This window comes from Coregonus clupeaformis, chromosome 30 (genome assembly GCF_020615455.1).
Source record: "Coregonus clupeaformis isolate EN_2021a chromosome 30, ASM2061545v1, whole genome shotgun sequence".
Lineage (NCBI taxonomy): Eukaryota > Metazoa > Chordata > Actinopteri > Salmoniformes > Salmonidae > Coregonus > Coregonus clupeaformis.
The window spans coordinates 51,499,036-51,525,195 of NC_059221.1; the positions used below are offsets into that span (position 1 = coordinate 51,499,036).

Consider the following 26,160-nt stretch of genomic DNA (forward strand, 5'->3'; position numbering starts at 1 on the left):
CCTCAAAGCTATAAATAAAGGCCAGGAGATGTAGCCCAATCATAATATGAATCATCTTTCGACAACAAATAATGAATACGTGTGTCACTGTTGGACAAGTAAAGAGACAAGCTATCAAACAAGTAAATGAACACAGAGAGGCACGAGGACCAACACGCTCTCGTTGGGCGCGTGTATGGGCAAGGCGTGGCCAATTAAAAAGTAGAGTTTGAAGGGAGGGAACCGCATGCTGCTGCTGAGTGCTGAGGCGATCAAGGCGGTGTGATCTAGCAGTTAGAGGATAGCTAGTGTAACCGTGGGAACCGAGGGCTGCACGGGGTGGACAGGGGAGGACAACCCGGGGAGGACACATAGGAGGGCGCGCCACAACCGGCGCATGTACCTGCTCGTTTTTCCTTTAGTTCCAGTCTGACCTTATATCCACATCGGATGGTGAATGAAACCGATCCGCGTCCAGAACAGACACACTGACTGACAAAGATGGAAAGTCAAGGCAGCCGCTGTAAGATCGTGGTGGTCGGAGATACGCAATGTGGTAAAACGGCGCTCCTACATGTTTTTGCGAAGGACTGCTATCCGGAGGTAAGTGTCCTGATATAGGCTATGAAGTCTTGCGTTATGAACACGACTGTCCACACTTGAAAACAGGCAACTGGATCATTTAAGAGTGGTATGTGTACTGTGGGTCGATGGAACTCATCGCAGTTTGTGAATGAAGCAAAAATAAATGTCAAGAGAGACACAAAATGAAATAGAACGACAGGGTTTCTTTATTCTAATAATTTCACCCCAAATTCCTTGATTTAAATTATGAGCCAGAGGTGTGTTCGCACCTGCGTTAGGCAATCTCTAGAGAAAGAGAGAGAGAGAGACGGAAAGCCGAAAGACGGAAATAATGAGCACCTTTAAATACAAAATTGCCATTATTATTAGTGATTAAACAATATAGACTCATATAATGTATTTCGGAGTGTATTCAGTTTCCCCTTTTGATTAATATTTTATCTGGGTGTTATTGCCAACAGTGTTTTAATATAGTCTATATATTTGTATGATACATTACATTTAAGTAATTTAACGTCTGACCTATGTTAAGCCTATGCTATTCGTGCTTTACTAATCAACATGCACCCTTTTTTCAGAACTATGTCCCCACAGTATTTGAAAACTACACAGCCAGTTTTGAAATCGACAAACAGAGGATTGAGTTGAACATGTGGGACACGTCAGGTAATACTATTTCTGCTCTCTGCATCTATCTCCTAAAGGCTGATGACAAATCAATCCCTCTGGCTGCTCCGCTCTGCAGTGACAACAGTCCATGTCTGCGACTGTGGGAGGGCTGCTTCAATCATTTCTGAGTTTTCAAGCAGTCATCTCTCTGACTAATTGCTTTGACCATGCCAACTTATGACTGACTGACTGGCGTACTTTTGCTTTGGGCATTTGCTATTTATGATTGTTGTCTTTGCTGAAAAGCTCCAGTGCCACTCCTTTCTCTCAGCGCTGCACTCTGTTTGCATTCCTCTCTGTGCGGAGCGCTGTGTGGGGCTGGGCTGTTCCCATGCTCTGTCCAGGGGCCAGAAGACTGCTAGGGAGGTCGGGGAGGGACGGGGGCTGAAGCAGAATGGCTGACTGAGTGACTGGCCCACAGGAATGATCTCTCAACCCATCCAATCTACTTGAGTCTGTCAGTGAGGGCTGAAGAGGCCTCTGTGGCTGGGAGGCAGGACTCAGTGGGTCGGAAGTCTTCCTTATCTCCTCCATAGCTTTGGACCGGGGGGGCTTCTGTAATGGTAGCAGGGTTGTGCTTCTGTCTGTCCATATCTAAACCCTTTGATCATCACTGACGATAGGTGATGTTGTAAAGTGGTTATCCCACTGGCTATAGGGTGAACGCACCAATTTGTGAGTCGCTCTGGATAAGAGCGTCTGCTAAATGACGTAAATGTGCCCTTGAGCAAGGCACTTAACCCTAATTGCTCCTGTAAGTCGCTCTGGATAAGAGCGTCTGCTAAATGACTAAAATGTAAATGTAAAAAAAGGTGATTAGCCTTTTATCTTCAGTAAAGAGACCATAACCCCCCTCCCTTTACTCCATCTACAAACATGATATCACCCACCCGGCCTACCAGCCTCAAGCAAGTTACACTCAAGAGTGTGTGTGCTCACTTGCCTGCCTATTTACCCCTTGGTTCGTAGAAAACACAGATGCTCATGTTTTCACTCCAGATGTAAATTAGTTAACGGATGTTCGTCCATGGTAAAAAAAAAAAAAACTCAAACATTTAAATAAAGAGAGAAACATTTAGGTCAGGTTTCTGCCTCTGACTTCCTGCCCTTCTTTTTCCCATAATTTTAATTCCATCCATCTCTTTCTATTCTTCCCTTCTCGTAACCCCCTCTTCTGCCCTTTCACTCTTCCTCCCCCCTCTCATGTGCGCTGGCAGCAGCAGTGTATTGCCAGGGACCATGTGTCTTCTCCACTCCAGTTGCCTGGCTGCATGGCCACTATCTGGACCCACTATATAATTACTGTGAAGAAGCATTTGCATATGTAGTAGACCCCCTGCTGGCCTTCATCAACTACAGCTATGGCCACTATAACTTACCCATGTGTAGCACAGGACCAGGGTCTGTAGAAAGAGTCCTGTAATCTTTAACCAGTTGTGGAAAAAGTACCCAATTGTCATACTTGAGTAAAAGTAAAGATACCTTAATAGAAAATGACTCAAGTAAAAGTGAAAGTCACCCAGTAAAATACTACTTGAGGAAAAGTCTAAAAGTATTTGGTTTGAAATATACTTAAGTATCAAAAGTAAATGTAATTGCTAAAATATACTTAAGTATCAAAAGTCAAAGTCAAAGTATGAATAATTTCAAATTCCTAACATTAAGCAAACCAGATGGCACAATTTTCTTGTTTTATAAATTTACGGATAGCCAGGGGCACACTCCAACATTCAGACATAATTTATAATGTCCCCTGTAGCTCAGTTGGTAGAGCATGGCGCTTGCAAAGCCAGGGTTGTGGGTTTGTTTCCCACGGGGGGCCAGTATGAAGAGAAAAAAAATGTATGCACTAACTGTAAGTCGCTCTGGATAAGAGCGTCTGCTAAATGACTAAAATGTAAATGTAATAAATCAAGCATTTGTGTTTAGTGAGCCCGTCAGATCAGAGGCAGTAGGGATGAGTTGTGAAAAATATAAATAGTAAAGTACAGATACCCCAAAAAACTACTTAAGTAGTACTTTAAAGTATTTTTACTTAAGTACTTTACACCACTGTCTATAACCACCCAACAGTAGCTCTGTGTAACAATTTACCATCCTCTGTAGCTCAGCTGTAGCTCAGCTGTAGCTCAGCAATGTACCATCCTCTGTAGCTCAGCTGTAGCTCAGCTGTAGCTCAGCTGTAGCTCAGCTGTAGCTCAGCTGTAGCTCAGCTGTAGCTCAGCTGTAGCTCAGCTGTAGCTCAGCTGTAGCTCAGCTGTAGCTCAGCTGTAGCTCAGCTGTAGCTCAGCTGTAGCTCAGCTGTAGCTCAGCTGTAGCTCAGCTGTAGCTCAGCTGTAGCTCAGCTGTAGCTCAGCTGTAGCTCAGCTGTAGCTCAGCAATGTACCATCCTCTGTAGCTCAGCTGGTAGAGCACGGCGCTTGTAACGCCAAGGTAGTGGGTTCGATCCCCATACACAAAAAAAAAAATGTATGCATGCATGACTGTAAGTCGCTTTGGATAAAAGCGTCTGCTAAATGGCATATTTTTTAAATATTTTTTTACCAGGATCAGCTCAGTTGGTGTCACTCCATCTGCCAACTAACACTGCCATCGACATAGTTAGTGGGGGGTAATACGATGGAGACTGTATTAGTAATAACATATTAGTTGAACAGAAGAGACTCACCGTGGTCTCTGAATATCACTGATTTAATCATTATTTATTAGTCCTTGAGGTGCGTTCTGTTTCAGGAGCTGAAGTCTAGCCTCCTCAATTCCATTTTTACAGCCTCTGTGGTCTGATAGGTCTCAGTGAGTTTGGTAGGACGTGTATTGCCATTAACAAGGTCACGGTGCCTATTGTTTTAGTGTGGCAGTAGACCATTGATTAGTTTAGCCTCAGTGATCTGTTGTTCTCCAGACCAGCAGAGGTTCTAGTATTCACAGGATGGAGGAAAACAGAGGTGAGGTGTTGATCTAATTAGGGTCATGACTGTGTCTAGGTATTGTGTGTGTGTGTGAACTGGTGTCTTAGTGAATAGGATGTTTATTTTAAAAAGGCAGAAACAGGGCCATTATGGCTGTCCAGAACAGAGGGAAACTCGCAGCTGCTTTGTATTTTCCCTGCATTACGCTACGGACCATCTGGAGGATTAAGTCAATTAGAAACTGATTGAGTAGAATGCAAATGAGAATGTTTGTCTGTATATGTGTGTGTGTGTGTGTGTGTATTGTGGGAGAGGGCATATTCTGTGTATGCATGTCTGTTTATCTGTGTTTGGCATCTGTGTATTTGTGTATCTAAATAACAGTAACGAGGACTGATGTATTAAAAGACAGCGATGACTGACAAGCCTTGCTCCTTGAGTTCAAATGTCACCATTCCTAACCCCATTCCAAGCTGTGATTGGCCAAGCTAACTGACACTGGGTCACAATAGGTCTGTGCACCAATCAGTGACCAGTACTGGGTGCTCACGGTCATGGGTTATGATGCTCGTCAGCCAGTCTGAGTATTCATCCAGCCAAAACTGTCATGCCCCCTGTACTGTGCCTCTTCCCAATATGGTGGTGCTGCAGCATGGGAACGATCTCATCCAAGTCAGGCCTGGAACATTCTCCCACTCACAGCACAGCCAGGACTGTCCCAGGGAATATTTAAGTAACTCATGACAGTCAGTCAGGCTTCTCCCACAGTCCCACACCACAGTTACATCTCTGTTTATGCTCTCTGATTGACTAAGTCTGATTCCTATCTTAAAAGTGAAAGCCTTGACTTATGTGTTGTGGGTCAGAGAACATTCTTAGTCATACTGTAGCTTCCCACATATTTTGAATGATTTCTAATTTCCTTAGAGGCATTAGGCAATGCCAAATACCTCTAAAAACAATTATCCACTTGCCGACTGGGCCATCCACATGTATTATAATGATTATTCTATAACACCTTTACTCACAAAAGGTGTTTCTGTAATTAGTGGTGTGATATATTTTTGATTTGAGAGATACTGACAAATAGCTTCAAACACCTAACATCACCCACACAACCACTACACACAACCACTACACACACACACACACACACACACACACACACACACACACACACACACACACACTCCCATCACATGCACAGTGACTTTTCAACATTCCTGGTGACTTTGTCTTTTGCTAAAAGCCACATTCTCAGTGCAGTGGACCATTAGGGCATAAGAGCCCTGTATAAACAAGCTTAGCCTTCCCTTCCCTAGCCCTTTCCACTTGATTCATCTTTAATAGCAACTGCATGAGCTACAACCCAAAACAGAAATGAAATTAAACCAACAGCCCTACTCTACTCTATTGTGGCTGGCTGTAGCTGGATGTGCTTCAGAAAGCAGAAAGATGAGATGAGCAGCTCGCCTGGATTGCCATGTTGATTTACAGTTCTATACAGAGATGACTGGGGAAGATGACCTCAATGATATGCTGCATCAGTCAGCCTTTAGTTTGCCCTTCCTCGTCTTACTGTGATGCTATCCTCATACGTTTTCATATTCTTCTCATACCTGCACTTATTTTTACAAAGCTTTTGTTTGTTTTGCATTAAGTTTAAATCTATCACAACCCTTAAATCGTAGTACATTTGTTTACCCCCCTTTAATGTCAAAGTTAAATCTTTATTGTCAGTATCCTGAAAAGGGATGAGCATATCCTGTTGACTAACTCACACAGCTGCACTAGTCTACACTGAGCAGTTAATGCTAGTCTCCTGACCTGCCTGGGGGTAGAACTGCCGAAACTCAAACCTGTTTTTATTATGATTAGCACATAGCAGGCACATCCGTTGGTTAGGCACAGCCAGTGAGTGTACTGTGCACCTGTGTGTGTGTGTGTGTGTGAGTGGAAATGAGTGGTATGAAGGGTTGTTGTGGGTTCAAAGTGACCCTTGTTGACCCCCAGAGGATTTATTTTATGAGAAAGGTGTTTGGATCGCGCATGCAATCACATTTCAGATGAACTACCCATCCCCCCTCTCGCCCAATTTATCTGTTTGAAAAGGCTTTATGATAATTTCCTCAACCATTATCTTGCCATTGGAATGTCAAACACTGCATTATGTCCGTTTTATAACTATTGTTTCAGTGAAGCACAATTATGGAGAACATTGTATTCCTAATATAATGGTGAATACCCAGACTATATTTAGGACATGAAAAGGCATGTCAGGACTACTTAACTTTAACATGTCATCAGAGCACTTAAAAATAAGTAGTTAGGAAAACCCATAGTAAAATATTCACCCTATTCACCATAGCACCATTAAGCTTACTTCCATTGTCTAACAAACACTGCCTATATTGTTACATATCTTATTCAACACATTGTAAAATGGTATGTTTCTTTGTGTTTCAACATTCATAAAACAACCCAAAACACCAAAGGCCATCACTAATAGTAGGGGTGTAACGATCCATCTACTACATCGATGTATCGATTTATATTCCTATGATCCAACTACATCGATCTGTGCTCGGCGAGTTGGCCTTTTGGACAACATATATCAATCTAACATCGTTTTAAAATGTAATAAATCGATTGTATCGATACTAGGAAATAACCCATTGGATTTAAGCACGTCAGACTTTATATGGATGTTTTTTCTTAGCACTTTTAATGATAAAGGCTTTAAACATTACTCGATTCAGTCTGCCTATCCGCGACGTCATCGCCCCGCGCCAGCAGCAGCGCAAAGGCGCAAAGACAACAAAACATAGCATGGCGGACGACAGAGGAGAAGCCGACGAGCGAGAAATTATCAAGCCACCATTGCGGTCCTTACAAGAAACAGGAATCTAGGAAACTTCACCTGCACTGTCCAGTATCCAGGTATTTATTTCAGTCACACTGGTTGAATTTTTGGCTAAAAAGTTACTGAATCGATTTCAAGTCACTGAATCGTTTCGGATCGTATCGTTCTAAATGAACCAATATCGTCCTTGAATCGTATCGACAACCACGAATCGTGATACAAATCGAATCGTTGTTAAAACGAATCGTTACACCCCTAACTAATAGTCTTATATAATGGAAAGTACCAAATTACCATGAATGATGCATTTGAACAGGAGCTGGAAATAAACACGTGCTACTGCCAGGTCTATGCATACAGACAGACAGACAGACAGAAGGACAGACATTGTTGGAATGCGTGTGGAGGTATTTTTGGACAGAGGGTAGTGATCTGGCTCTCTGTTGAGTCCCTGGCGGGGGTCAGCATTGTGGGGGGGGTTTAATCCAGCACCTCCCTGGCCCCCCTTGCGGCTCCCCGTACCTGGCTCTTGTTTGGGAGCACCTCCAACCCCACTGGAGAAGAGCCTCTGCAGTCCTGCATGCCTCTTTTACATATAGATTAGAAGTAATAGCTGTATACAGTGAGGGAAAAAAGTATTTGATCCCCTGCTGATTTTGTACGTTTGCCCACTGACAGACATGATCAGTCTATAAAAAATCCAGAAAAATGCATGTCAAAAATTGTTATAAATTGATTTGCATTTTAATGAGGGAAATAAGTATTTGACCCCTCTGCAAAACATGACTTAGTACTTGGTGGCAAAACCCTTGTTGGCAATCACAGAGGTCAGACGTTTCTTGTAGTTGGCCACCAGGTTTGCACACATCTCAGGAGGGATTTTGTCCCACTCCTCTTTGCAGATCTTCTCTAAGTCATTAAGGTTTCGAGGCTGATGTTTGGCAACTCGAACCTTCAGCTCCCTCCACAGATTTTCTATGGGATTAAGGTCTGGAGACTGGCTAGGCCACTCCAGGACCTTAATGTGTTTCTTCTTGAGCCACTCCTTTGTTGCCTTGGCCGTGTGTTTTGGGTGATTGTCATGCTGGAATACCCATCCACGACCCATTTTCAATGCCCTGGCTGAGGGAAGGAGGTTCTCATCCAAGATTTGACAGTACATGGCCCCGTCCATCGTCCCTTTGATGCGGTGAAGTTTTCCTGTCCCCTTAGCAGAAAAACACCCCCAAAGCATAATGTTTCCACCTCCATGTTTGACGGTTGGGATGTTGTTCTTGGGGTCATAGGCAGCATTCCTCCTCCTCCAAACACGGCAAGTTGAGTTGATACCAAAGAGCTCGATTTTGGTCTCATCTGACCACAACACTTTCACCCAGTTCTCCTCTGAATCATTCAGATGTTCATTGGCAAACTTCAGACGGGCCTGTATATGTGCTTTCTTGAGCAGGGGGACCTTGCGGGCACTGCAGGAATTCAGTCCTTCACGGCGTATTGTGTTACCAATTGTTTTCTTGGTGACTATGGTCCCAGCTGCCTTGAGATCATTGACAAGATCCTCCCGTGTAGTTCTGGGCTGATTCCTCTGTCACGGTTTTCTAAGCCAGAACCCAGAAGCAGACCAGGACAAGGTGAGTTGAACGAAGGTGAGTATTTATTAACAGATTCAAAAGACGATGCAGAATAATCCAGGGGACAGAGCGGGCGGCGGAGATGAGTTGGTGGAGGTGCAGTGGCAGATCCAATAATGGCTCGGCAGCCGCCGACAACCAGGCAGGGGTTGGGTGAAGGTTCCGGGAGAATGACTGTAGATAGAAACAAACGGAGGTAAGTACACGGCAAGCCAACAAGGTGCAAAACAACAAAACTAACGCTAGTAACTCAGAGGCTGATACGCTGACAAACATACTGTTCATGGCTAACGATCCGGCAGGGAATGGATGTCAGGTCAGAGCTTATGAAGGGTGATGATCAGGACCAGGTGTGCAGATCGCTGATGAGATGCAGGTGCGGGTAATCGGGAGATCTCCCGCCTAGCAACGTCGCCCGGCAACCAGGCAGGGAGCGTTCAAGAACCTTCAGGAAACAGGAGATTCAGAGCAGAAAAAATGGCAACACAGGCAGGAACCGACTCAGGACACAGGGTTCATGACAGTACCCCCCCTCCGACGAACGCCACCGGGCGGACTACCCGGAGCGCCAGGATGGAGGCGGTAGAAGTCACGAAGGAGGTCAGCATCAAGGATCTGACGCCGAGGAATCCAACTCCTCTCTTCAGGACCATACCCCTCCCAGTCCACGAGATACTGGAAACCCCGGCCCCGCCGTCTGGAATCCATAATGCGGCGCACCGTGTAGGCAGGACCACCTCCGATCATCCGAGGGGGAGGAGGAGGAGGCGGAGGGGGCAACAGAGGACTGAGGAGAACAGGCTTGAGGCAGGAGACATGAAAGGTGGGATGGACTCTGAGCGTTCTAGGTAACTTGAGTCGAACCGCAACAGGATTAATCACTCTCTCCACCACAAACGGACCAATGAACTTCGGTGACAGTTTCTTAGACTCAGTCCGCAGAGGAAGATCCCGTGTAGCCAACCAGACCCTATCTCCGATGGTATAGGTGGGGGCGGGAATCCGGCGACGATTCGCCTGGAGCTGATACCGGTCAGAAACTCTAAGGAGGGCCTTTCTGGCCCGATGCCAGGTCCGGTGGCAACGACGAATGTGGGCCTGAACAGAGGGCACTGAGAGATCTTTCTCCTGAGAAGGAAACAAGGGAGGTTGGTAGCCATACAGGCACTGGAAGGGAGACATCCCAGTGGCAGATGTAGGGAGAGTATTGTGGGCATACTCAACCCAAGGCAACTGAGAGACCCAGGAGGTGGGGTTGGAGGAGACAAGGCAGCGTAGCGTGGATTCCATCTCCTGGTTGGCTCTCTCCGCCTGACCATTAGATTGGGGGTGAAAACCAGAGGTGAGACTGACTGTAGCTCCAATGGCCAAACAGAAGGACTTCCAGACAGCAGAGGTAAACTGAGGACCACGGTCGGAAACTATGTCACTGGGCAACCTGTGGACACTGAAAACCTCCCTAACCAGGATCTCGGACGTCTCAGAGGCAGAGGGAAGCTTGGAAATGGGCACAAAGTGGGCGAACTTGCTGAATCTGTCCACGATAGTCAGAATGACCGTGTTCCCCTCAGAAGAGGGCAACCCAGTGACAAAGTCCAGGGCCAGATGCGACCATGGTCGCCGGGGAATAGGGAGGGGGTGAAGAAGTCCAGAGCTGGGCCGATTGGCACTCTTATTCTGCGCACACACTGGACAGGCAGCAACAAACCTCCGAGTATCTTCTCCCATGGCAGGCCACCAAAATCGTCTGCGAAGTAACGCCATCGTCCGAGCCACGCCAGGGTGACAAGCCATCTTGCTGGCGTGGGACCATTGGAGGACAGCAGAACGAACCGACTCAGGCACAAACAACCGACCGGGTGGACCGTTACCGGGACCGGGCTGCGTCTGAAGGGCCGCCATAACCTCCTCCTCAATCCTCCACATAACTGCTCCCACGACACAGTTCCGGGGAAGAATCGTCTCGGTCTTGGCCCCACTCTCCTCCGTCTTGGAGAACATCCGGGACAAGGCGTCCGCCTTGCCGTTCTTAGACCCAGGTCGGAACGTCAGGGAAAAATTAAAGCGTCCGAAAAACAAAGCCCACCTGGCCTGACGGGAGTTGAGACGTCTAGCCGATTTCACGTAAGCAAGATTCTTGTGGTCAGTCCAGACAATAAACGGTTGCTCCGCCCCCTCCAACCAGTGGCGCCACATCGTAGTTCCTCTCCGCAGACGAAAGACGACGAGAGTAGTAGGCGCAGGGATGGAGTTTACCGTCAGTGGAGCATCGCTGGGACAGGATGGCGCCAACCCCCACATCAGACGCATCCACTTCAACGACGAACTGACGGGCCGTGTCAGGTTGAGAGAGAATCGGTGCGTTGGTGAATCGCCTCTTCAAATCCAGGAAAGCTCGGTCCGCCTCAGGATTCCAACTGAAGGTCCTGGTACTAGAAGTCAGGGCAGTTAAAGGAGCGGCCACACGGCTGTAATCACGGATAAATCTCCGATAGAAATTCGCAAACCCCAGAAACCTCTGGAGCTGCAATCTCGTACCGGGCTGGGCCCAATCCAGAACCGCCCTAACCTTCTCTTGGTCCATCCTAATCTCTCCCCTGGAGATGATGTACCCGAGGAAGGATGTAGTGTGGGCGTGAAATTCACACTTCTCGGCCTTCACAAACAGGCGATTCTCCAGCAATCGCTGCAGAACCTGCTTGACATGCTGGACGTGGCTGGAAGGCTCCTTCGAGAAGATTAGAATGTCATCCAGGTAAACGAACACAAAAAGACCGATCATATCTCTCAGGACGTCATTCACCATACTCTGGAACACTGCTGGGGCATTGGTCAGTCCAAACGGCATCACCTGATACTCGAAATGACCCATCGGTGTATTGAAACCAGTCAACCACTCGTCCCCCTCTCTGATCCGGACCAGATGATACGCATTGCGTAGGTCCAGCTTGGTGAACACAGTAGCACCCTGTAAGGAGTCGAAAGCAGAGCTCATCAAGGGCAGGGTATACTTGTTCTTGACCGTGATATCATTCAACCCCCGATAATCAATACAAGGTCGAAGAGAGCCATCCTTTTTACTCACAAAGAAGAATCCTGCCCCCAGGGGTGATGACGAGGGACGAATGAGACCAGCAGCTAGGGACTCCTTTATGTAGGTCTCCAAAGCCTCACGTTCAGGTCGGGAGATGCTGTATAACCGTCCCTTGGGATAGACAGCTCCAGGGAACAGGTTTATGGCACAATCATATGGTCGGTGGGGAGGGAGTGACAGAGCCCTCTGCTTACTGAACACTTCCCCCAAATCGTGATATGTCTCGGGAACCAGGGACAAATCTGGGGGTTTAGCCTCAATCACCTGACTGGGAACAGAATGGGAACAGGCAGTTTTGAGGCAGTTAGCATGACAATCAATGCTCCAACTAGTTACCTTGCCAGTCACCCAATCGAACGTGGGATTGTGTTCTTTCAGCCAGGGGTATCCAAGGACCAGAGGAACATGGGAAGAAGGCAGAATGAAGAATGAGATAACCTCAGAATGATTCCCTGACAACAGCATCTTAACCGGTTCAGTCCTCATCGTGATACGTGCCAGACTACTGCCGTTCAGAGTGGTAGCTTCAATGGCTTCCGGTAATCGCTCCTTGGAAAGCCCCAGCTGTTCCACCACGTCGGCATCAATAAAGCTTCCATCGGCACCTGAATCGACGAAAGCGTTAATCGCTAAACTCTGATTCCTGTTCATGAGGGTAGCCGGGAAACGGGGTCTGACAGGGGTATTGAGAGGTTGAAACTGGCTCGCTAAAAGTCCTCCCAACTTTAGCGAGCCGAGCAGTTTGACGGCCGCTGGGAACAAGTGGAGATGTAATGTCCCGAACTACCACAGTAGAGGCAGCGGTTGGTCTTACGTCTATGTTGGCGCTCCTCCTTGGTTAACCCATGCCGCCCCACTTGCATGGGTTCAGAATCTGGCCGGATCGTTCTGTCACGGTTTTCTAAGCCAGAACCCAGAAGCAGACCAGGACAAGGTGAGTTGAACGAAGGTGAGTATTTATTAACAGATTCAAAAGACGATGCAGAATAATCCAGGGGACAGAGCGGGCGGCGGAGATGAGTTGGTGGAGGTGCAGTGGCAGATCCAATAATGGCTCGGCAGCCGCCGACAACCAGGCAGGGGTTGGGTGAAGGTTCCGGGAGAATGACTGTAGATAGAAACAAATGGAGGTAAGTACACGGCAAGCCAACAAGGTGCAAAACAACAAAACTAACGCTAGTAACTCAGAGGCTGATACGCTGACAAACATACTGTTCATGGCTAACGATCCGGCAGGGAATGGATGTCAGGTCAGAGCTTATGAAGGGTGATGATCAGGACCAGGTGTGCAGATCGCTGATGAGATGCAGGTGCGGGTAATCGGGAGATCTCCCGCCTAGCAACGTCGCCCGGCAACCAGGCAGGGAGCGTTCAAGAACCTTCAGGAAACAGGAGATTCAGAGCAGAAAAAACGGCAACACAGGCAGGAACTGACTCAGGACGCAGGGTTCATGACATCCTCACCGTTCTCATGATCATTGCAACTCCAAGAGGTGAGATCTTGCATGGAGCCCCAGGCCGAGAGAGATTGACAGTTCTTTTGTGTTTCTTCCATTTGCGAATAATCGCACCAACTGTTGTCACCTTCTCACCAAGCTGCTTGGCGATGGTCTTGTAGCCCATTCCAGCCTTGTGTAGGTCTACAATCTTGTCCCTGACATCCTTGGAGTGCTCTTTGGTCTTGGCCATGGTGGAGAGTTTGGAATCTGATTGATTGATTGCTTTTGTGGACAGGTGTCTTTTATACAGATAACAAGCTGAGATTAGGAGCACTCCCTTTAAGAGTGTTCTCCTAATCTCAGCTCGTTACCTGTATAAAAGACACCTGGGAGCCAGAAATCTTTCTGATTGAGAGGGGGTCAAATACTTATTTCCCTAATTAAAATGCAAATCAATTTATAACATTTTTGACATGCGTTTTTCTGGATTTTGTTTTTGTTATTCTGTCTCTCACTGTTCAAATAAACCTACCATTAAAATTATAGACTGATCATTTCTTTGTCAGTGGGCAAACGTACAAAATCAGCAGGGGATCAAATACTTTTTTCCCTCACTGTATGTGGAAGGGTTGCAAAATTCTGGAAACTTTCCCAAAATACAGCTTTTTCAGATATCCCGGTTGGAGGATTCGTAGATTTCCTGCTTATTCCATACTGAATCCAGGAATCTTCCAACTGTGATTTCTGGGAAACCTGTGAATTTGGGGAAAATTACTGAAATCTTGCACCCTAACATGTGGTGACTGTGGATATACAGCATGTGGACATGTACAGTAGATATCTTATTCATAGATCCCATAGCCACCTCACCGCACACTGCTTCACTGAGTGTCTGTGACAGTGTAGCCACCCAGAGGCCTGGAGAGCCTGTAGGAGAGCCAGGGTCCAGGCTGCAGGGCTTTATGTCTACCCGCTCAGAGTGGCCCCTGGCTGGGTACGTGTCTCTGACTCTCCCCCTGGAGCCTTGGGGTTCTCTGGTCTGAGTCACTAACACTAACTACTACGCTAGGGTCAGTGTGTTGGAGGAGACCTGGGTGCCCATATGCTTCAGCCAGAGAGACAATCAGACCTTGGACAAGAGAAAGAGGGAAAAGATGAAGAAAACGTGAAGGAAAGAAAATGGTCTGACATGGCTAGTTTCACGACTATGAGGGTGTTTTAAAATGAACCGTGTCCCTTCTCTCTGTTTTCTCTTTTTCTCCACCACCATCATTCTCTCTCTCTCTCTCTCTCTCTCTCTCTCTCTCTCTCTCTCTCTCTCTCTCTCTCTCTCTCTCTCTCTCTCTCTCTCTCTCTCTCTCTCTCTCTCTCTCTCTCTCTCTCTCTCTCTCTCTTCCTCTTTCTCCGTCCCGTGTTCTCCCTCTCTGTGATAGCTCATTAGTCTGCATAGCTCTGTTCTGACCTGGAGTCAGCGACATTATGTAGGAGAGGAGGAGAGGAGGAGAGGAGCAGAGGGTGGGTAGGAGCTGTGTGAGGGCCAGTCAGCCTCACTGACAGGAACACACAGCCTATAATTAAAGACACAGAATATCCAATTTATGTCCAACACACCCTCGCACATACGCTCGCACGCACACAGATGCGACTATGCAGGCACGCATGCACACACACACACACACACACAAACACACACATGCCCGCGTACATACTTTTTTGAATAACCTAAAAACACAAAGGAAACAGGCAGACGGTACACCCAAGGTCATGCTCCTCTCTGGGCTTGTTATGTGCTGTGTCCATATGAATGGTACACTACACAGCCCCATGGTGAGCCCACTGCCCGCCTGCCCCTGTTCCTCTCCTTGTTCGTCTGCCCTCTCACTGCCTCCCAGCTCCTAATCTAGTCACGTGGCGGCTTTTGGGGGATTCCATCCAGACAGATCTCTAATGACATCCTCCCTTCTGATTCCTCTGCTCTCTGATGATCTCTGTGATCTCTGTATGACCGTCTGACCTTGGTCACAGACAGACAAAGGCCCTATGATACATCTCTGTACCGCCTCTCTTAAATATGACTGTAGACTCACTGCGGGGTGCTAGACACTGGGGCTTAACATACAATCTGCTTAACATATTCACTTCAGGACACATAATGATGATTGGTGCACATATGGCTCTTACATACTTAGGTTAATACTACTTATTATATTTTTTATTTTATTTAATCTTTATTTCGACAGGGATGCTGAGACCAAGGTCTGTTTTAAAAATGACTGAGCCCTGCATACACATCAATATACATCAAAAGCACATCAATATACACATCAATATACTGTACACATCAATAATACACATAAATAATGCACATCAATATGCTATACACATCAATATTCACATCAATATACTGGACACATAAAATAATACACATCAATATACTTGTAACGGGTTTCAGTGTAATGCGGTGGATCGAAGTCAGGCGCAGGACACAGAACTCGAGGAAAACGTACTTTACTGAACTTAAGTAAAGAAAACAACACAGCAATACCTCCACGCAGGAAGGAACTAACCCGCTCACCAAACGACACACGAAACGAAAAACAACCACGCACAAGACACATTGGGAGCACCTGGGTTAAATAGGGTAGACGTGATTACACAAATGGGAAACAGGTGTGTGACTTAGACAACAGGTGCAACATAGACACATATAACATAGATCGGCAGCAGCTAGTATTCTGGTGACGACGAACGCCGCAGCCTGCCCGAGCAAGGAGGAGGGCAGGCTCCCCCCCCCCCCGGCCTCGGGGACGGCCAGGAGGACGCGGTGCGGGGCGAGTCGGATGACGACGGTGGAAATCCCTCAACATGGAGGGATCGAGGATGTCCCTCCTAGGGACCCAGCACCGCTCCTCCGGACCGTACCCCTCCCACTCCACGAGATACTGCAGGCCTCCCACCCGACGCCTCGAATCTAAGCAGGAACGGGCCGGGCCGGACTGGGGACACGCACCACTGGTCTGGTGCGAGGAGCAGGAACGGGCCGGGCCGGACTGGGGACACGCACCACTGGCCTGGTGCGGGGAGCAGGTACGGGGCGTACCGGGCTGGCGACACGCACCACTGGTTTGGTGCGGGGAGCAGGTACGGGGCGTACCGGGCTGGCGACACGCACCACTGGCTTGGTGCGAGGAGCAGGCACAAGGTGTACCGGACTGGGAACCGGCGCTGGAGGTCTACGACTGTACCAGTCCTTTACTCTCCGCGCCCAGTCCTCCTCCAGTGAGGACTCCTCCTTGAGCCCCCACGAGCCCCCACGAGGGCTCTTCTCTATCGATCCCCGACCACCCTTTTAGCCCCCCCAAACATTTTTATTGGGGCTGTCTCTCGGGCTTCCTCCTCGGCCGATGCCTTCTGTGTTTCTCTCCTGCCTGGGCCTCCTCCTTCGCCCAGGGTCCTTTCCCTGCCAAAATCTCCTCCCATGTCCAAAAACTCTTCCCCACCTGTGTCCAGGGTGTCTGCTGCTCCTGGGCACGCTACTTGGTCCGTTGTTGGTGGGATCTTCTGTCACGATCGTTGAGAGACGGGTCAGACCAAGGTGCAGCGTGGTATGCGAACATGTTTATTAACGAATAAACACTCACGACATAACAACAAACCAACGTAACGTGAAGTCCAAGGCTATACACAATACAAGCCAAACACAGGAACAAGATCCCACAACATAGGTAGGCACACAGGCTACTTAAGTATGATCCCCAATCAGAGACAACGAGCGACAGCTGTCTCTGATTGGGAATCACACCCGGCCAAACATAGAAATACAATACCTAGATCCTAAACATAGAATACATCACATAGATTTCCACACCCTGACTCAACATACAAGAGTTCCATACGTCAGGGCGTGACAATACTGTACACATCAATATTCACATCAATAATATACATTAATAATACACATCAATATACTGTACACATCAAAAATACACATCAATATACTGTACACATCAATAATAGTCATCAATAATACACATACATATGCTGTACACATCAATATTCACATCAATATGCTGTACACATTAATATTCACATCAATATGCTGTACACATCAATAATACTAATCAATAATACTCAATCAGCCTTTTGAATTTTCCCAGAGGCACCAATTCATCCAATTTTAAAGTGCCTTGGAGATGATTCCACAAGTAAGATGCAAAAAAACTAACTCAGTGGAGATCAAAGGGATCTCCAGAGTTAGTCATCCCTGAGAACGGGTCTGGTATCTCTTATGTCTATAAGTTAACAATGAAGTAAGGTACGGTTGAAGTTTATCCAGGAGGGATTTACAAGTAAAAAGAGTGCAATGCATCGAGTCTACGGGATTTCAAAGAGGGCCAGCCTACTTTCTGATACAGAATGCAGGGATGTGTACTGAACCTATCGACCTTATGGAAAATACATACTAATGATTAGTACATCCTGCTAGATACATTCAGTACCAGTGGTTTGTACACATGCTAGCCTATTTACATTTGAGTCATTTAGGCCCCGTGTAGCTCAGTTGGTAGAGCATGGCGCTTGCAACGCCAGGGTTGTGGGTTCGTTTCCCACGGGGGGCCAGTATGAAGAGAAAAAAAATGTATGCACTAACTGTAAGTCGCTCTGGATAAGAGTGTCTGCTAAATGACTAAATGTAAATTTAGCAGACACTCTTATCCAGACCTTGTTCAAGGTCACATCGACAGATTTTTTTCCCCCACCTAGTCTGCTCGGGGATTAGAATCAGTGACCTTTTGATTACTAGCCCAACGCTCTTAACCACTAGGCTACCCGCCGACCCTATCTACTGCTGGACACCATATATAGACAAAAGAAGCTTGAGAATAGACATGGCAACCTTAATGCAGGCATCTGATGCCCAATTTTATCCAGAAGCCAAATGTCAAACAATCCCAAAATAATCCCCCTGAAAACAATCACAGACAAAGAGACATATTAGAGAGAGTTCACAAGGAGAGAAGAGAACAGAGGAAGTGAAATATAAAAAGAATTGCGTGTGCGTGTGTTAGTCCATGGGAATGCCAACTGCCCTGACCCTGTCACCCCTGCCATTGTGTCTCAGAGAATGCTCTCAGAGCTAAGAGGGGATCATGTTTCGTGACAGTGAATAGTGGGAGAAGGGACAGAAGGAGGAGAGGTATACATCTGGATCTGGGACCACCCCTCTGAGCCCAACCCTCTGGGCTTTGATGTGTTGGGTCAGGCTTGTTTTTAACCCTGAGGGAAGGATTTCCGGTCCCATGGGAGACATTCACTTACTCACACATACACTGACTGTTTACAAACTGTACTTCACACACGCTCTCTATCTCTTTCACAGATACTCAGAAATACTCACACATATTATTTAGACATTAACCAGTCAAGAATAAACAGCCAAAGACACAGGCCTATACACAGGAAGTGTATTCAAACCATTAGTTCATACACAGGAAGTGTATTCTAACCATGACTCTTCATTGACCTATAGTAATGTGATCCTCTGTATGATCCTATGACTCCAGTGCCACAGTGGAGCATTATTGATCCTAAATGGAGTCAACTAAAGAGCAAACAGTAACAGTATGGGCTGAAACTAGGATTAGTCTGTTGCTTACTTTGGAGTTTCTGAGTGTCATCCGATTTTCTCAGACTTTCCTGAAACACTTGTTCGTTATCCTCCGCCAGCAGTGAATGAGTGTTGGTCTCCCAGGCTGGCAGGAAGCAGCTCACACAGGGAACTCTGGGACATGGAATTTCCGGGCCTGTCCCTCCGGGAGGCAAGCCTAGCACAGCAGCATAACTTGCCGTGGCACCAGCTTTGTTCACTGCACTACGAACAGCACGGTGACTGGCCGTCGCCCTCACCACCGCATGGCTACCAGGTCTAGTGTTTAGCTCGCTCCTATCCCTCACCACCTCCACTGGATGAGACCCTCTCTCAGTGTAAGGGGATACGGCTGGGCCTGTCTCTTACCCCCTTGGCCCCTTAACCCGCATCCTCTCCCACTTCCCTTCCACAGCTCCCATCATTTATGGATGACTTTATATAAAAACAGGATCAGTTGCTCTCTCTCTCTCTCTCTCTCTCTCTCTCTCTCTCTCTCTCTCTCTCTCTCTCTCTCTCTCTCTCCCTTTCTCTTCTCTTTCTCCCTCTCTCTCTATCACTCTCTTTCTTTCTCTGCTGTCTTTGTGGGGAGTGGAAGTGCACTCAAAGGAAAGAGGGAAATGGTGCCCATCATCTCCACTCGAGCCCTCCCTAGGGACCCTACAGAGTGGGCCAAAGATGGATAGGGCTATGATAGGGATGCGCTTGGATGGCTGGGGGGAAGAGGGAGAGATAGAAGTGGAGAGGATGTCTTTTTCCTCTTACAAGCTGTCTTTTATGTGACTGTGATAGATCAAACTATTTAATATCAAACAGACAGCCTTGGACGAAAATAACCCCACTCTTAGTAGTATTCCAGAATTCAAATGAATTTCCCTCAGCCAAGGAAAGAAGGAGATGGAAAAGAGATGACTATAAAAGAATGTGATGCATGGTGTTTTACAGGTGAAAGGGAATCTAAGGAGGGGGATTTTTTTATTGTGTGTGAGCGAGAGAAGAGAGCGGTGCCTCTTCAGAGCTGAATCCATTAGGCCAAGGTAATTTCAGAATTACAGGCCAGCTGTCTGTGAAGCAACCGAACACTGGCCACCACCATGCCTGCAGTCTGCAGTATTCCTCCCTCCTCCATGCCTCCATGCCTTAGCCGTGTCTCAGCTGTGGACTGTTCTGAGGTGCTGTGAAGGACCAGGGATGGGGCGGCCTTCCTTACAATCTGGCCCCTCTAACCGGATCAACACATAATCTCTTCAGGGAGTGAAACCGGATATTCCCAGGTCTTCTTAATTCCAAAATACCCCCTTACCCTCTACTCCCTTCCCTGTGGACCCTTGCTGTCACGATCGTCGGTGAGAGAGGAGGACCAAGGCGCAGTGTTGAAGGCGAACATATTTATTTAGAGAATGATCACACGATCAAAACAACAAAACGATGACGTGACAGTCAATGGTAATACACAAACCAAATACGAACAAGAAACCACACCAAAAGAATGCCTAACGGCTACCTAAGTATGACTCCCAATCAGAGACAACGAGCTACAGCCGTCTCTGATTGGGAGCCACCCTGGCCAACATAGAATTACAAAACCAGAAAGTGAAACCTAGAACACACATAGACTATACACACCCTGGCTCAACATATTAGAGTCCCCAGAGCCAGGGGCGTGACAGTACCCCCTAAAGGCGCGGACTCCGACCGCGCCCACCAAATACCACAGGGAGGTACCGGGTGGGCACTCCGCTTAGGCGGCGGATCCGGCTCGGGCCTGATCCCCGCTCCCTCTCCAACCCCCCAAAGTACCCCTGGTCCGGTCTGGCCCCGCTGTCGGAGCTGGACTGCACACTGGTGGAGCGGATTGCTCTAGCTCCAGCGTGAAGCATCTGACCTGTGCGGACCAGCCACCGGTGGAACAGGCACGGGCCGTGCCGGACTGACGACGCACACCACTGGCTTGGTGTGGGGAGCAGGAGCGGGCCGAGCCGGGCTGTCGAAGCGCACCACTGACTTGGTGCGGGGAGCAGGAACGGGCCGAGCCGGGCTGACGAAGCGCACCACTGACTTGGTGCGGGGAGCAGGAACGGGCCGAGCCGGGCTGACGAAGCGCACCACTGACTTGGTGCGGGGAGCAGGAACGGGCCGAGCCGGGCTGACGAAGCGCACCACTGACTTGGTGCGGGGAGCAGGAACGGGCCGAGCCGGGCTGACGAGCGCACCACTGACTTGGTGCGGGGAGCAGGAACGGGCCGAGCCGGGCTGACGAAGCGCACCACTGACTTGGTGCGGGGAGCAGGAACAGGCCGGACCGTACTGGGGACACACACCACTGGTCCTACGCAGGGATCTGGAATGGGCCGGACCGGACTGGTAACACACCCCAGTACCTCTCGCCGTGCCTCTACACCTTCCACCCCCTCTTCGCCCAGTGGCCCCCGTAACCTGGCGGCCTCCTCTGCCAATCCGCTGGGCCGCTCTGCCGCGGTCTCCTGCTGGCCCGTCGTCCACGGCGTTAGCCCCCCCCTAAAAATTTTCTGGGCGTCTCTCCTACCCGTGGACCAGGTCTCCATGTCCCTCGCCAGCCTTTCGCCCTTCTGCCTCAATGTCAAGCCCTTCTCTTCCTCACTCGGCTTGACCCAGTCGAGGAGGCGAAGGAGATCTGCTAGAGATCTCCCTGGCGATGGCTCCTGGACACGCTGCTTGGTCAAATCTTGGTGGTTTCTTCTGTCACGATCGTCGGTGAGAGAGGAGGACCAAGGCGCAGCGTTGAAGGCGAACATATTTATTTAGAGAATGATCACACGATCAAAACAACAAAACGATGACGTGACAGTCAATGGTAATACACAAACCAAATACGAACAAGAAACCACACCAAAAGAATGCCTAACGGCTACCTAAGTATGACTCCCAATCAGAGACAACGAGCTACAGCCGTCTCTGATTGGGAGCCACCCTGGCCAACATAGAATTACAAAACCAGAAAGTGAAACCTAGAACACACATAGACTATACACACCCTGGCTCAATATATTAGAGTCTCCAGAGCCAGGGCGTGACACTTGCTCTGCTTTCACATACCCTGAGCAACAACAGAGAATTTATCTCAAGATGTGACGTGAAGCTGGGCGTTGGAAAGGGGATGTTAAAATTAATGTGGTTGGCATTAACAGGTGTAAGTGGTGGAGGGGGTGAAACACAAAGTGTTTTGTTCTCCTGGCTGTCTTTAAATGCCCCTTGTCTGTTTGAATGGTGTTATTTGGTGTAACTTGTCTTAACAGCTCGTACCACTTCGTAATGACTCATCGTTACTCATCATTCCTCGTGTGAGGGAGGCTATGCTTGAGCAAACCCAGAGAAAGCGTGTGCTTGTCTTGTACATAGACAATCAATCACAGATACATATTCTGTCTAACAAAGGCCAAGACAAAATAAAGTCTTAAGTACTGTACAGCAAACAGAACTCAAAGAATTGGTTACATCATAAACAAGGAATACACAGTAGTTCATTGGAAAATGTTTGTTCCTCAGTTGGACACTAACTGGGGAGGAAAGACAGAGAGAGAGGGAGAGATGGGAGAAGAGAGAGGACAACAGATATAGAAGGAAGAAGATTGAAGGTTTCCGCCATGGAGAATCATGTCATATACAGTGGCTTGCGAAAGTTTTCACCCCCCTTGGCATTTTTCCTAGTTTGTATCATTTGATTTACACAACATGCCTACCATTTTGAAGATGCAAAATATTTTTTATTGTGAAACAAACAAGAAATAAGACAAAAAAACAGAAAACTTGAGCGTGCATAACTATTCACCCCCCCAAAGTCAATACTTTGTAGAGCCACCTTTTGCAGCAATTACAGCTGCAAGTCTCTTGTGTTCAGAGCGTTGTGCCAGTAACCGAAAGGTCGCTGGTTCTAATCCCCGAGCCGACTAGGTGAAAAATCTGTCGATGTGCCCTTGAGCAAGGCACTTAACCCTAATTGCTCCTGTAAGTCGCTCTGGATAAGAGTGTCTGCTAAATGACTAAAATGTAAATGTATAAGCTTGGCACATCTAGCCTCTGGGATTTTTGCCCATTCTTCAAGGCAAAACTGCTCCAGCTCCTTCAAGTTGGATGGGTTCCGCTGGTGTACAGCAATCTCTAAGTCATACCACAGATTCTCAATTGGATTGAGATCTGGGCTTTGACTAGGCCATTCCAAGACATTTAAATGTTTCCCCTTAAACCACTTGAGTGTTGCTTTAGCAGTATACTTAGGGTCATTGTCCTGCTGGAAGGTGAACCTCCGTCCCAGTCTCAAATCTTTGAAAGACTGAAACAGGTTTCCCTCAAGAATTTCCCTGTATTTAGCGTCATCCATCATTCCATCAATTCTGACCAGTTTCCGAGTCCCTGCCGATGAAAAACATCCCCACAGCATGATGCTGCCACCACCATGCTTCACTGTGGGGATGGTGTTATCAGGGTGTTGAGAGGTGTTGGGTTTGCGCCAGACATAGCGTTTTCCTTGATGGCCAAAAAGCTCAATTTTGTTCTCATCTGACCAGAGTACCTTCTTCCATATGTTTGGGGAGTCTCCCACATGCCTTTTGGCGAACACCAAACGTGTTTGCTTATTTCTTTCTTTAAGCAATGGCTTTTTTCTGGCCACTCTTCCGTAAAGCCCAGCTCTGTGGAGTGTACGGCTTAAAGTGGTCCTATGGACAGATACGCCAATCTCCGCTGTGGAGCTTTGCAGCTCCTTCAGGGTTATCTTTGGTCTCTTTGTTGCCTCTCTGATTAATGCCCTCCTTGCCTGGTCCGTGAGTTTTGGTGGGCGGCGCTCTCTTGGCAGGTTTGTTGTGGTGCCATATTCTTTCAATTTTTTAATAATGGATTTAATGGTGCTCCGTGGGAAGTTTCTGATATTTTTTTATAACCCAACCCTGATCTGTACTTCTCCACAACTTTGTCCCTGACCTGTTTGGAGAGCTCCTTGGTCTTCATGGGGCCGCTTGCTTGGTGGTGCCCCTTGCTTAGTGGTGTTGCAGACTCTGGGGCCTTTCAGAACATGTGTATATACAGTGGAGAAAAAATGTATTTAGTCAGCCACCAATTGTGCAAGTTCTCCCACTTAAAAAGATGATAGAGGCCTGTAATTTTCATCATAGGTACACGTCAACTATGACAGACAAAATGAGGAAAAAAAATCCAGAAAATCACATTGTAGGATTTTTAATGAATTTATTTGCAAATTATGGTGGAAAATAAGTATTTGGTCACCTACAAACAAGCAAGATTTCTGGCTCTCACAGACCTGTAACTTCTTCTTTAAGAGGCTCCTCTGTCCTCCACTCGTTACCTGTATTAATGGCACTTGTTTGAACTTGTTATCAGTATAAAAGACACCTGTCCACAACCTCAAACAGTCACACTCCAAACTCCACTATGGCCAAGACCAAAGAGCTGTCAAAGGACACCAGAAACAAAATTGTAGACCTGCACCAGGCTGGGAAGACTGAATCTGCAATAGGTAAGCAGCTTGGTTTGAAGAAATCAACCGTGGGAGCAATTATTAGGAAATGGAAGACATACAAGACCACTGATAATCTCCCTCGATCTGGGACTCCATGCAAGATCTCACCCCGTGGGGTCAAAATGATCACAAGAACGGTGAGCAAAAATCCCAGAACCACACGGGGGGACCTAGTGAATGACCTGCAGAGAGCTGGGACCAAAGTAACAAAGCCTACCATCAGTAACACACTACACCGCCAGGGACTCAAATCCTGCAGTGCCAGACGTGTCCCCCTGCTTAAGCCAGTACATGTCCATGCCCGTCTGAAGTTTGCTAGAGTGCATTTGGATGATCCAGAAGAGGATTGGGAGAATGTCATATGGTCAGATGAAACCAAAATAGAACTTTTTGGTAAAAACTCAACTCGTCGTGTTTGGAGGACAAAGAATGCTGAGTTGCATCCAAAGAACACCATACCTACTGTGAAGCATGGGGGTGGAAACATCATGCTTTGGGGCTGTTTTTCTGCAAAGGGACCAGGACGAGCCATAGTGAGACAAAGAAGGTGGGAGAGAGTGACATGAAAAGAACACAGCTTAGTCTAGACAGAGACAGAAACAAATATATATATTTAGAGAGAGAGAGAGAGAGAGAGAGAGAGAGAGAGATCAAACAGCAGGAGATGAAATGCAGAGAGGGAGGAGAGGAGAGGTGAGAAGAGAAAAAGAGGAGGCTTCATCTCCATATCCCCAGAGGCTCAGAGAAGACAGACAGTAATCCAGCTCTCGGCTGGCGGCCACGTCCCCCTCTGTCCCCTGCCTGCTCTGTCAGCAGACAGCCCTGCTTTTGAACCTGCAAGTGGGAGAGACACAGGCATTAACTCCACTACAGTGGGGCTTTGAGTCAGATCCTTGCACCGGGGCTTAGCCATCGCCCTTCAAAGGCTCTATTTCCTCCAGAGAGAGAAAGAGAAAGAGGAAGAGAGAGGGGGGGGTTAATTGCCATTTAACCCGCTGTCACCTCCACTGTCCCACCTGCGCTTTAGAGCCTTTGAAAACCTGACATAGCACACTCTATTTCAGACCACCAGATTCTTTATCGGTGTGTGTGTGTAAGGGGTGTGTGTGTGTCAGACTGGGAAAAGTACAACACCCACAGTGCTCAAACCTTAGAACTAATGGAGGGGAAAGAGACCAACCCAGCAGAATCCTTTGTACAACATGATGAAAGGATATTGTTTCTAGATGCACTAAATAACGTCCTGGAATGGCATCTACTAGCCTGCAGTACAAGCCCTCTCTAAATGTGTCCGGTCTGGCAAGACATAGTGTTTTTCTCTCTCTGTAAGCAATGTTTTTCGAGCATGAGGTTTGCTTGAGTGGAAGGCTAGAGGCCAAACCTCCCCATTACTAAAGACTCTGGACATCTGCAGTGAAAGCTCTAATGTCCTCTCAACCACTTATAGGACCAAGAGCCTCAATCCCCCTCGCTTTCCTCTCCTCTTCCTCCCTCCCCTTCTCCTCTTGGTTACCTCTTTGCCATCAATGCATCAGCTCCTTGCGGATACACTCCGTCCTCGCTCTCTTTTCCCCTCTCCCTCGTTCCCCTGCTCTCTCGCTCCCTCCGTCTCTTACCTCCTTTCAGGGCTGCACAAAGAAGCCATTTGCATCGCTGCAGGTTGCTATGATACTCAGTCAGCACAAGTTGAAATCTTTTGCTGCTCTTTGAAGGTGGTATTAAAGGGGAAAACAGCTGTGGGTGTTAGAGAGAAATAGAGAGTGGGTATGTGTGAGCACATTTGTATATTTGAGTGTTTGTGTGTGTATGAGCTGTAGCTAGTTTGATTCTACTGT

The 26,160-nt window shown here is 47.6% G+C and overlaps 1 protein-coding gene across 1 annotated transcript in view; it reads left to right on the forward strand.

Annotated features, from left to right (window-relative positions):
• Window positions 1–214: 214 nt before the first annotated feature.
• LOC121569517 (rho-related GTP-binding protein RhoN-like) overlaps window positions 215–26,160 on the forward strand; it is a 51,114-nt gene continuing 25,168 nt past the window's right edge. The window contains exons 1-2 of the mRNA XM_041880544.2: window positions 215–582; window positions 1,143–1,230. Of these exons, the coding sequence (XP_041736478.1) occupies window positions 481–582; window positions 1,143–1,230 (190 nt within the window). The 5' untranslated portion in view covers window positions 215–480. The remainder of the gene's footprint in view (window positions 583–1,142; window positions 1,231–26,160) is intronic.